Source organism: Carcharhinus amblyrhynchos, chromosome 11 (genome assembly GCF_965287045.1).
Source record: "Carcharhinus amblyrhynchos chromosome 11, sCarAmb.v2.hapA, whole genome shotgun sequence".
In the NCBI taxonomy this organism is placed as follows: Eukaryota; Metazoa; Chordata; class Chondrichthyes; order Carcharhiniformes; family Carcharhinidae; genus Carcharhinus; species Carcharhinus amblyrhynchos.
This window is the reverse complement of record NC_137334.1, coordinates 90,548,729-90,560,778: the sequence shown is the minus strand read 5'-3', so window position 1 is coordinate 90,560,778 and position 12,050 is coordinate 90,548,729. Positions and strand designations below refer to the sequence as shown.

Here is a 12,050-nt window from a genome sequence, read left to right as displayed (position 1 = left end):
GAAAAGCTCTAACATATTCCTCTGAGACCCATGAAAATTGTGTGGAAGATTCACCCTGGAGAAGTGGTTCCACTGAAGAGCTGTATTGACGAGGCAGTAGAATTAAATGGACAGACAGCCGATTTGTCATTCTATATAGTCCTGGGTCAAACTTGGTTGGAAAAAAGCCAACTAAATTGGGCTGAAGTAAACCTAATGACAGATTCAGAATCAGACCATACCAAGCTCCTGAAGGGCATCTCAGTGAAGATGAAGATGAAAGAAGGGAGTCAGGTGAAATGCCTAAAGACAGAGTCGATACCCGACGCTATCAGATGAAAAGTAGGGGCAGATTTGGAACGACTGTTGAAGATAGAGTCCTGGAAGCTGTCAATGTTAGTGAATGAGCTAGACCAATCTTACCACTTATACAAAAAGGAGGATCAGTGTGGATTTGTGGTGACTTCAAAGTAACTATTAATCCTGCATTGTGTGTGGAACAATATCTTCTACCCCTTACGATGACCTGCTTGCAGGGTTGGCTAAAGTTCAACATTACAGCAAGATCAGCCTTAGTCAAGCATACTTGCAAATGAACATAGATCAGGAGTCACCACAGTTCCTGATAATTGTGACACCTAAAGGGTTATTTTAATCCAAAAAATTGCCATTTGGCAATTGGATTGTTGTTGAATGTACGTGCCATTGCTCATTCTACAAATAGATACTGGCATTGTTCCAAAGAGCAAAGGATCTAATCGTATGCGGGTTTATGGGAGTTCAGTGTTACCTGGATGACATTCTGCTCACTGGTAAAGATGAGGAAGAACATTTTCACAACCCGGATGCCACACCACAAATATTAGAGGACTATGGATTGAGAGTCCCAAGGACAAATGCGAATATTTCCAGTCTTTATTCGAGTATGACATGTCATTGACGCCAAGGGTCTTCACAAACCTCCTTCAAAGATTAAAGTTGGTACCGAGGTACCAGCACCTCAGAACGTTAACCAGCTTCGATCTTTCTCAGGATTACTGCAGAAAGTTTGTTCCAAATTTTAAAACCTTGCACAACCCACTGTGTCAAAATAAAAAGAGGAAGTGGATCAATGTGGGAAATGTAACCCGACGAAGTACTGCTCGAAGTCCTGATACATTTTAATCCAAACCTACCCCTACAGTTAGCGTGTGACACGTCACCCTCTGTTGCTGGAGCAGTGCTATCCCACATCACTCCTACAGGTGAAGAGAAACCCATTCCCTTTGCATTTAGAACATTGAGTAAAGTGGAAAGTAATGACATGCAAATCGAGAAAGAAGTTTTAGGAATTATATTTGGGATAAAATGGTTCTACCAAATCCTGCCTGGAACGGAATTCACATTATTGATGGATCTTCATCCAGTAATGATAATTTTTGGACACCATAGCGAGATTCCAACATGGGCAGTGAGCAGAGACGGGCAGTGAGTGAGCAGAGATGGGCAGTGAGCAGAGATGGGCATTGTTGGCACACACGTATACTATCAAATATTGTCAGTCAAGCCTTCACACTAACGCAGATAGCCTTTCCCATTGACCCTTACCAAATAGTTCATCAATGAGTAGTTTGAGCAGAAGCAGTGAACAAGTAGATAATACTCCTGTCCCCTCGGGACAAGTGAAGAAGTATACCCAAAGTGATCCAATGCTCCCCAAGATAGTGGACATAGTGCTTTGAGGCAAGACTTCAGGATTAAACCCTGATCTGAAGTCGTACTTCACTCAAAGGTTTGCATTATCCCGACAGGCAGGATGTCTCCTCTGGGGGAATGTGAGTTCTCATTCCACCACCATTAAGAAAATGAGTGTTGAACCAATAACATAAGTGCAATTGTGGAATTGTGCGAATGAAGGAGGTATTGAGAATTTATTACTGGTGGTCAGGAACAGACTCTGAAATGCAGGAAAAGGCAGGGACATGTTCAACTTGAAAAAAAGTGCAAAACCTGCCACCATTAGCACCGCTACATCCATGGGATTGGACAGCAGAGGTTTGGCAATGGGCACACATTGATTAATAACTTTGACCTTCGAAGGAGAATTGTGAAGGCCTTGGCATCGATTGCATGTCCCAGATATTTGATTGAAGACAGGGATCAGTGCTGGGACTGCAACTGTTCACAATATACATTAATCATTTGGAGGAAGGAAGCAAATGTACTGCAGCTAAATTTGCAGATGACACAAATATAGGTGGAAAGGCAAGTTGTGACAACCAGTTTATGAGGAGATGTTGAGAGCTTGGGTAAATGGGCAGAAAGGTGGCAAATGGAACATGATGTAGGAAAATGTGTTCATTTTGAAAGGGAGAGAAAAGAACAGAGAATTATTTTAATAGAGAAAAACTGCAGAAAGCTGCAACACAAAGGGACTTGGGGGTACTTGTGCATGAAACACAGAACATAGAACATAGAACATTACAGCGCCGAACAGGCCCTTCGGCCCACAATGTTGCGCCGACCAGTCTTATTTTTAAAAAAAAACATTGACCCACTAATCTAAACCAATCCCTTTTCGTCCATAAACCTATCCACCAATCTCTTAAACGCCCCCAAACTAGGCGCATTTACAACTGCAGCAGGCAGGGCATTCCAGTCCCTCACCACCCTCTGGGTAAAGAACCTACCCCTGACATCCGTCCTATAACTACCCCCCCTTAATTTAAAGCCATGCCCCCTCGTGCTAGATTTCTCCATCCGAGGAAACAGGCTATCACCATCCACCCTATCTAAACCTCTAATCATCTTATATGTTTCTATAAGATCCCCTCTTAGCCGCCTTCTTTCCAGTGAAAACAACCCCAAATCCCTCAGTCTCTCCTCATAGGACCTCCCCTGCATACCAGGCAACATCCTGGTAAACCTCCTCTGCACCCTCTCCAAAGCCTCCACATCCTTCCTGTAATGTGGGGACCAGAACTGCACACAGTACTCCAAGTGCGGCCGCACCAGAGTTGTGTACAGTTGCAACATGACGCTGCGACTCCTAAATTCAATCCCCCTACCAATAAACGCCAAGACACCGTACGCCTTCTTAACAACCTTATCTACTTGATTCCCAACTTTCAGGGATCTATGTACACATACACCTAGATCCCTCTGCTCCTCCACTCTATTCAAAGTCCTCCCGTTAGCCCTATACTCAACACATCTGTTATTCCTACTGAAATGGATTACCTCACACTTCTCCGCATTAAACTCCATCCGCCACCTCGCAGCCCAGCTCTGCAACCTGTCCAAGTCACCCTGCAAACTTTGACACCCTTCCTCACAATCTACCACACCTCCGACTTTGGTGTCATCAGCAAACTTACTAATCCACCCAACTATACCCTCATCCAGATCATTAATAAAGATTACAAACAGCAGTGGCCCCAAAACAGATCCCTGAGGCACACCACTCGTAACCGAACTCCATGATGAATAATTACCATCAATAATGAATAATTACCATCAGCTTGATAAGTGTGAGGGGATATAGATAAGTGAGGATGATATAGGTAAGTATAAGGTGAATATATAGACAAGTGATCAACGATGTAAATATACCTGTGAGGTGAATGTAGAGTGTGAATGGGTGTAGATATGTGAGAGGAGGGTACATGTAAACATGAGATAGATATGGATATATTAAAGTATGAGGTAGTTATAGGCAAGTGTGACATGGATATCGATAAGTGTCAGGGGAATGTTGGTAAATGTGAAGGTGATATGGGTAAAAGTGTCATGGATATGGATAAGCGTAAGGTGGATATAGGTAAGTGCGAGGTAGATATAGGTAAGTGTAAGGTGAGTATAGACAAGCATGAGACAATATAGGGGAGTGTGAAATAGATACAGATAAGTCTGATGTTGATATAAATAAGTGAAAGGTGAGAAATTATGCGAAAGCTGCATTGAATCTTGTCTTGATTGTCTGGGAGGACTGAACAGTCTTAGACTACATAAGGAACTGATAGGCATGGAAAAGGCGATAAATGAGAAATGAGATTACGATATGAGGGAAAAAAGAATAGAAGAACCTGCTGGCGAGGTTCGATGAAGTAGCATCGATCTGAGAAAGCACCATTTGTGATTCTTCAGATACTGAAGCAATCCCTGTCCAAATGAATACCCAGGCTTGGGCTATACCCAGGTTTGGGCTAATAAGTGGCAAGTAACATTCGTGCCAGGCAATGACCATCCTGAACAAGAGAAAATCTGACCATTATCCCTTGACATTCAAAGAACAAAGAACAACTCAGCCTGGGAAACAGGCCCTTCGGCCCAACGAGCCCGCGCCGCCATTTTAACATTGTGAGTTCCCTCTTCCACCCATGACCCTTGTCTACGCTTATGGCACTCCACATTGGAAACCAGATTGAGGGGAGACTAATTTAGGGACAATTTGTTACACCAATCAGCCTAAGAGCGCACCTTTGGGGTGTGGGAGGAAACCGGAGCACCCAGAGAAAACCCACGCAAGCACGGAGAGAATGCGCAAACTCCCACAGACACCGGCCCAAATCCATGTATCTGCACAGCAATCAGTGATAGTCACTGAGCTGTCGTGGTGCCCATCAGCTGGTCCAGTTCAAGCATACGCAAACGACATGAAGCACTAGGCTACACTCGAGACTTCCAAGAACAGCCCTAGCACGACCCACCACGTGTATGCCCCTCATTAGATAACAATGGCATTATCATTGTTGAATCTGCTACTATGTTCTGGGAATCACCATTGACCTGAAAATGAATTGGACTAATCTTAGAAATATTGTGGTTACTAGAGCAGGTCAAAGGCTACGAATCCTACAGCAAGTAACTCACCTCCTGACTAACCAAAGCCTATCCACCATCTATAAGGCACAAATCTGGAGTGTGATGGAATACTCTCCACTTGCCTGGATGAGTGCGGCACCAACAATACCCAAGAAGCTTGGCACCATTCAGGACAAAGCAGCTCATTTGATTGGCACACCTTCCAAAAACATTCAATACCTCCACTATCAATAAACAGTGGCATCAGTATGTACCATCTACAAGATGCACTGCAGCAATGCACCAAGGCTGCTTACGGCAGCACCTTCCAAACCCACGACCTCCACCATCTAGAACGACAAGGGTAGCAGATGCCTGGGAACACCATCACCTGGAGGTTCCCCTCTGAGTCATCCACCATCCTGACTTGGAAATATATATCGCTGTTTCTTCACTGTTGCTGGGTGAAAATCTTGCAACCCCTTCCCTAAGAGCACTGCAGGTATACCTACATCTCAGGGACTACAGTGGTTCTTGACCACATTCTCAAGGGCAATTAGGGACGGACAATGAAACCAGCGTTAGCCAGCAACCCGCACATGCCATAAATGGATTTAAAAAATGTGGAGTATTTGAGTTGGATGGGTTCTTTCTCTGGTGGACTTTCTGTTTGCAGCATTTTATTCAGTGCCTCAGATAGACAGCCATTTCGGGTTGACAGGCAACCACAATCCATTGTGGCTTCCTATCGTTTTGGAACGAAATAACTAAAAGCCTCAGGTAAAGTTTCAGTTTTAGCCCTTATCCTCAGTGTGTACACATTCCTGGCCAGGTTACTGCAATAAGTTTATTTTGGTAGATCCCAACCACGTCATGGAGTCTTAACTAATGCCGTAGCCAAGTCTGGCTGAAGCACCTTGCAGAGCAGCCAGATGTCTGGGGGAGGGGATCACTGGGTAAGCCACACAATCCTTCTCCCCGGAGTGTAGGCTTGAGGAAATAACGCTGGGCTGAATGAAGAGATCAGGAGGAAGTTTGAACCTTAATCGATGAATTAAACATTACAGAGAAGGAAAGTTATGCCAATTGATTTAAGGAGTGTGATTTTGGTTTCGGATATCAACTTAAAACAATTGATTATTAACTGGAACACATTTATAGTGAGTCATCATCAGTTAATACTACACAGGAGCTGCTATTTTCTATAATTATACATAATGGTTGCTGCTTCCTATGGTGTATAGGGATGCTGTTCCCTATACTATACATAGGGGATGTTACTCCTTTGACTATATACAGGGTTTTCTATTGTCAATAATATACACAAGGTCTACAATTCTCTACAATTTAGTTTGGGGTTTCTGTTCTCTGCATTGTGTTCGCTTCATATTAATGTGGCAGTGGCCTGGGTTTGCTAATTGCTGATGGCGAAAACAGTTCTGCTGCTTGTGTGAGAGTGTGCTGGGGCTGTGGTTGGGAGTGGCTGTGGTATCGCCTCGCATGTGTCTGTCGTCATGGTTTCGCTGTTTGCTCTTAACTTGAACAAACATAATATCTGGGAATTATTCACTGAGCAAACTTTTATTTGCTTATATTTCTTTCTAAAGTAATAAATAAAGTAATCGAGAAACGGGGAGAGAACGAGACTGACAGTAAGGAACTGAGAGACAGAAAGTGAAGGGGAAGAGAGAGGGACAGAGAAATAGTGAGGGGACAAGAGAGGAACAGAGAAATAGTGAGGGGACGAGAGAGGGACAGAGAAATAGTGAGGGGACAAGAGAGGAACAGAGAAATAGTGAGGGGAAGAGCGAGGAACAGGGAAATAGTGAGGGGATGAGAAGGGAACAGAGGAATAGTGAGGGGAACAGGGACATGGATGGGAAGGGGGAGAGGGAAAAGGAAACCGTGAGGGAAATAGAGAGAAAGACATTGAGCGAAAAAGAGAGGAATGAGGCAGTGAGGGGAAAAAAGTGAAAGGGAGTGAGAGAAAAGAGAGGAGAGACAGTGAATGAAATAGCAGAGAATGAGACTGAGTAAAATGAAGTAGAGAGATTGTGAGGAAAACGAAGAGGCAGACAATTAGCGAGATATACAGAGACGGCTAGAAAGGGAGTGAAAGGAAGACAGAGACTGCAAACAAAAAGAGATAGATAGAGGAGGAAATTGAGAAGGAGAGAGATAAACAGGGTGAGGTGAGAGACACAATAAAGAGATACAAGGATAATGAGAGGAAGGAAAAGCAGTGATAGAGAGTGATTGGCCGAGGTGTTAAAAGAAAGGGAGAGACAGAGAGCATTATTCCCTCATGATCTGTCGGCTCTACCTTTGATGGACTGCCTTTCTCTCTCTCACAAACTCCTCCATTGTCTCTGGTTGCCTACTTTTATTCTCTTCTATTTTCCAAAAATCTTTGAAGACGGCAGGGCAAGTTGAGAAGATTGTTAAAGAGGCACACAGAATCTGTGCTTAATAAATAGAGGTATAGAGTACACAAGCTAAATCTTTATCAATCAATGTTTGGCTGAAGTAACACGTGCAATTCTTGGCATCACACTTAAGATAGAATATTATGGTCTTGAAGAGGGTGCAGAGAAGATTTACTGGAATGGCTGCAGGGATGAGGAACTTCAGTTATGTGAAGAGATTGGAGAAGCTGCGATTGTTTTCTCTAGAGCAAGCAGGTTAAGGGGGAATTTAATAGAGCTGTTCAAAATCATGAAGGTTTTTGATAGAATAAATACGGGGAAGGGGTGAGACTGCATGGTCCCCTTAAGGGGCAATCCTTCGTGGGCCATGTGACCAGGTCAGCGCCAATGGAGAACGAGCGATGGAGTCTGAGCCAATCGGGAGCGAGGGCGAGCAGTCCTGGGGCCGGAGGGTTTCAGTTGGAGTTAGAGCATTGGTCGGAGTAGATTGTATTAGTTGTGCTGTTGAACCCTCCATGTGTTTTTGTCAATAAACCCCTTTAGTTAATTGTCGCCACGTTGAGTCATCTCGAGTTATTACAGCAAGCAGAGAACATGGGACGGGGAGGCATGGTGGCACAGTGGTCAGCACTGCTGCTTCACGGCGCCTGGGACCCCAGTTCAATTCCCGGCTTGGGTCACTGTCTGTTTGGAGTTTGCACCTTCTCCAAGTGTCTGTGTGGATTTCGTCCGGGTGCTCCGATTTCCTCCCATATTCTGAAAGACGTGCTGGTTAGGCGAATTGACACAAACAGGCGCTGACTGGGGGAATTTCACAGTAAATTCGTTGCAGTGTTAATGTAAGCCTTACTTGTGACAATAATAAATAAACTTCACATTTTAAAAAAAAAACATTAAATGCTGGAAAATCTCAGCAGGTCTGACAGCATCTGTGGGGAGACAATACAGCCAACATTTCGAGTCTGGATGATCCTTCGTCAGAACTCCGGAGTTCTAAGAGTTCTGACGAAGGGTCATCCAAACTTGGAACCTTGGCTCGATTCTCTCCCCACAGATGCTGTCAGACCTGCTGAGATTTTCCAGCATTTTCTGTTTCTCTTTCCGATTCCAGCATCCGCAGTGTTTTGCCTTTATCCATGGGTTTAAACTAATTGGCCAAATTGGAAGAAGCTGTAGAGAATTTGTCTAAAACAGGGATTTGTTTTGATCTGGAATGTATTGCCTGGAAAGGCGGTGGAAACAGATTCAACAGTAACTTTCAAAGGGATTGGTTAGATTTTCAAAGATGGGACGTTGACAGGGTGATGGGGAAAGGGCAGGCGAGTGACAACAATTAGATCGTTTCTTGCAAGAGCCAGCACTGGTACGATGGATCAAATGGCCTCCTTCTATGGTGTAAGGTTCCACAATGCGTAGTTTTTCCTTTCTCTGTTTCCCTCTTTGCTTCTCCTGCAGTTACGTTCACTGTCTCTTACTTACTGTTCTGTCTGCGTCTGTATCTCTCCCTCCTATCTCTTATTTAGTCTGTCTGCACATGAGTTTCTGTGCCTCTGTCTCTCTCAAATCGAAGCAGGTTTTTCTCTGGCTACAAATGGTTCAGCGTGTTTTCCCTCTTGGTTGCGGAATTAAAACCGAGGATCGATCGATGCCCTTTTCTTTCCAGTCCTAACGGGTTTTTGGCGTGTTCTTTTCCCAGATCATTCCATGGCAGCTAAGACCGGAGGGTGTTTTCCTGGAAATGCCAGTGTGCTGACGGAAGACGGGACGAGGAAGAGGGTGTCTGACCTCCAGCCCGGAGACCGGATACAGACTGTGGACCGCGAGGGCCACGTGATTTTCAGCACCTTCATGACCTTCCTGGACCGGGACCCCAGGGCGGTGAAGATATTCCACTTGCTCGAGACGCAGAACCCGCCTGAGAGGCTCCTCCTGACCGCCGCCCACTTGGTGTTCGTGGCAGACAACTTCACGTCGGACTTGGGGAGGTTCAGGCCCGCCTTTGCCAGCGACGTGAGGGTGGGGCAGTACGTGTATGTGGTGAACAGCTCAGGCCGGCAGCCCGCCCGGGTGACCGGGGTCTCGCTGCGGACGGCCGTGGGCACCTACGCCCCCCTGACGCAGCACGGCACGCTGGTCGTGAACGGCGTGCTGGCCTCCTGCTTCGCAGCGGTCGACGGGCACGGGCTGGCACAGCTGGCCTTCGCCCCGCTGCGCCTCTGCTACCGACTGATCTCCATCTTCGGCTGGTGTCCGTCCCGCCAGGAGGGCGTGCACTGGTACTCCCAGCTCCTGTACCGCCTGGGCAGGTTCCTCCTCAGCGCCGAGTACTTTCACCCGTGGGGCGTGGCACAGGGCTGAGGCGGGCAGGGACTGAGTCTTGACCGGGAGTGACTCGGGCACGCACGGAGGTCCAGGCTCGTCCCCGCGGGCGCCCCCACCACCCCCACCCACCCACCCACTCCTCCCCCCTCCCCGTCTCCCGGGCGCACAGGGGGGCGAGTCACACAGGGGCGAGGCTGGGTGTTCTCTGCTTCCACAAGCCCAGGGACTCAAATCAGCAAAGGACGAGTGCCAAGGATGTGAGACGCCCCCTCCTCTGTGCAGTCAAACACGGAGCTTTGTTGACCATCAGTTAAAACAGGACAAGACACAGCTGGCCAGAGCTGGAGTTTGCATGAACGGAGACAAAAACCCCAACCTTCCTTGTCTCACCTCTGACTAAATTACACTGGATTCTCCTTCACATTGCAACCAGAGGAATCAAATGTCATCTTTAAGTGACACGGCGTTAGAAATAGTGGGAGATAATTGCACAAAGATGTGCAGACGTAATCTCAGACTTCATTTTAAAGTCATGCATTCTTCTGCCTATATATATATTATTTTTCTTGTATTTCTGTTACAAATTGCCATGTGTCCATTTAGAATCAGAACTGTCTATGTAAACATGTCACGCTGCAATTGCATCCCCTGGCCAGTCGGGGCGCTGCAGGCAGTTTTGCTTAATAGATGTGGACCTAGGAATTTATAATGGGATAAAGTGTGCGCAGATGTAAGATTATTAATATAATAGATGTATGTATATCAGAAGGTAACTGTCGTCGCAGAGAGGAGGCTCTAACAGGGTTAGCAAATCCAAAAGGGGTTCATCGCTTGAGTGTTTATTTAGCTGCTGAATCGATTTGATTAATATCTTCCAAACCAGCGTCTCCACGTTGTCAAACATTGAAGTGGATGTGGAGGGCGTAAAAATAATAAATCAGACTCTTGGTGCCTGGATTACACTCACACTCTTGGTAAAAGCTTCATTGGATCGCCAACTCTGGTTGGACGCATTCTTGGAGGTTTCATCATTTGATTTCCAACAGGGCTTCCTGCAACCCAATCCTTTCAGCATTAATAAACCAAAGACCGCAGAGGAAAATTAAAATAAATACAATTTTCTTTTAGTGCCACTATGATTTGTTTTTTGCTCGGGTGTTTATCTTGTGGCAGAGACCCGGAGATCAGTCACTTCCATGAGACTCCAGGCTAATCTCGGAATGTTGGCCAGGCCGACTAAAAATTGACAATCGAAACTTATAAAGTGAAGTTTCAAGCGAGATAAAGACCCTTCAGCTGGTTCTCCGCACAGACCACCAACGATTGTTAGAATTATTTATCAGTCTCGCCCCATCCAAGGTATCCATAACTTCTCCCTGCTTCCCCTATGACTCAAGCAAGGCTCTCGCACATATCTCCTTAACTACCCTATTAACGTCTTCGGGGATCTGTGGACAAGCATCCCAAGATCCCCCTGTTCATCTGAGCTTCCTAGTACCTTGCCATTCATTGAGTACTCCCTTGTAAAGTGCATCACTTCACACTTTTCAGGGTCAAATTCTATCTGCCATTGATCTACTCATCTGACCAACCCATATTTTCCTGCAGCCTAGGACCTTCTTCCTCACTATTAACCACCTTGCCAATCTTAATTATCATTGTCCCCACTATTCTCATCTATACTGAGGTCCTTACATCCCTTCTGAATGCTTATCGACGCAGTTCCATTTTGCTCCCTCGTTGCGTTATCTCCTGGTGGCCTGCTCCACCCCATGTCGATGGTGGGGGAATATACCTCTTCCTCCCAGTTCTCCCTGCATGCTTCTGAATTGGAAAAACCCAGGACGGGGAATGGTTGGAGTTTGACACCTCAGCTGGGCGTTTAGCTGGGGCCAATCTTGCAAAAGGTTGGTGGGAATAAGGAGCAGATTTAACAACCCATCTGTCCCTTGGAAGAAGTCTTTCCCTAAATCCCTTTCGCATTTCCATTTCTGTCTCCACCAACCTCGGAAGCTGTTTGGAAACTCTGTTACCGTACAGACCACTCCTGACCTCCAGACTCTCAATCATGCATATTGCTTGTCAGAAGGTCCAGGGATGGTTAATACCTTTGTTCCATTAATTGAGACCCTCAGGAATATATGATGAGGCCTTATTTGAATGAAAAGTTTCACTTCCTTCGCGGTTTTACCAAACTATTTCCAGAAGTATTGAGCATGCTGGGAATTCCAAGGGCTCGTGGAATTAATCAGGGTGTCTATACCGCCTTGCCCAAGTAAAAGTGGTAAAACAGCAAATATATTTCTTAGAAATGAATGTTCTTCCCAGTGCGAATGTTCAGGGCCTGACCCTCCGATAGCTCCAAATCCACTTCAATACTAACCCTTGCAAGATCCCCTGTGGAGACATTTGTGAGGTCTATTGATTCCCTGTCCGTGACAGAGGGACCTTCTAAGTAAAACCCAGAACGTTCTACAAACACTCAGCAGGCCTGGCAGCCTCTGTGGAGAGAGAAACAGGGTTAATGTTTCAGGCCGATGA

The 12,050-nt window shown here is 45.8% G+C and overlaps 1 protein-coding gene across 1 annotated transcript in view; it reads left to right on the top strand.

Annotated features, from left to right (window-relative positions):
* Positions 1–9,636, top strand: part of LOC145350325 (indian hedgehog protein-like) — a 59,749-nt gene extending 50,113 nt beyond the window's left edge. The window contains exon 3 of the mRNA XM_080199546.1: positions 8,884–9,636. Within this exon, the coding sequence (XP_080055672.1) occupies positions 8,884–9,545 (662 nt within the window). The 3' untranslated portion in view covers positions 9,546–9,636. The remainder of the gene's footprint in view (positions 1–8,883) is intronic.
* The last annotated feature ends 2,414 nt before the right edge of the window (positions 9,637–12,050 follow it).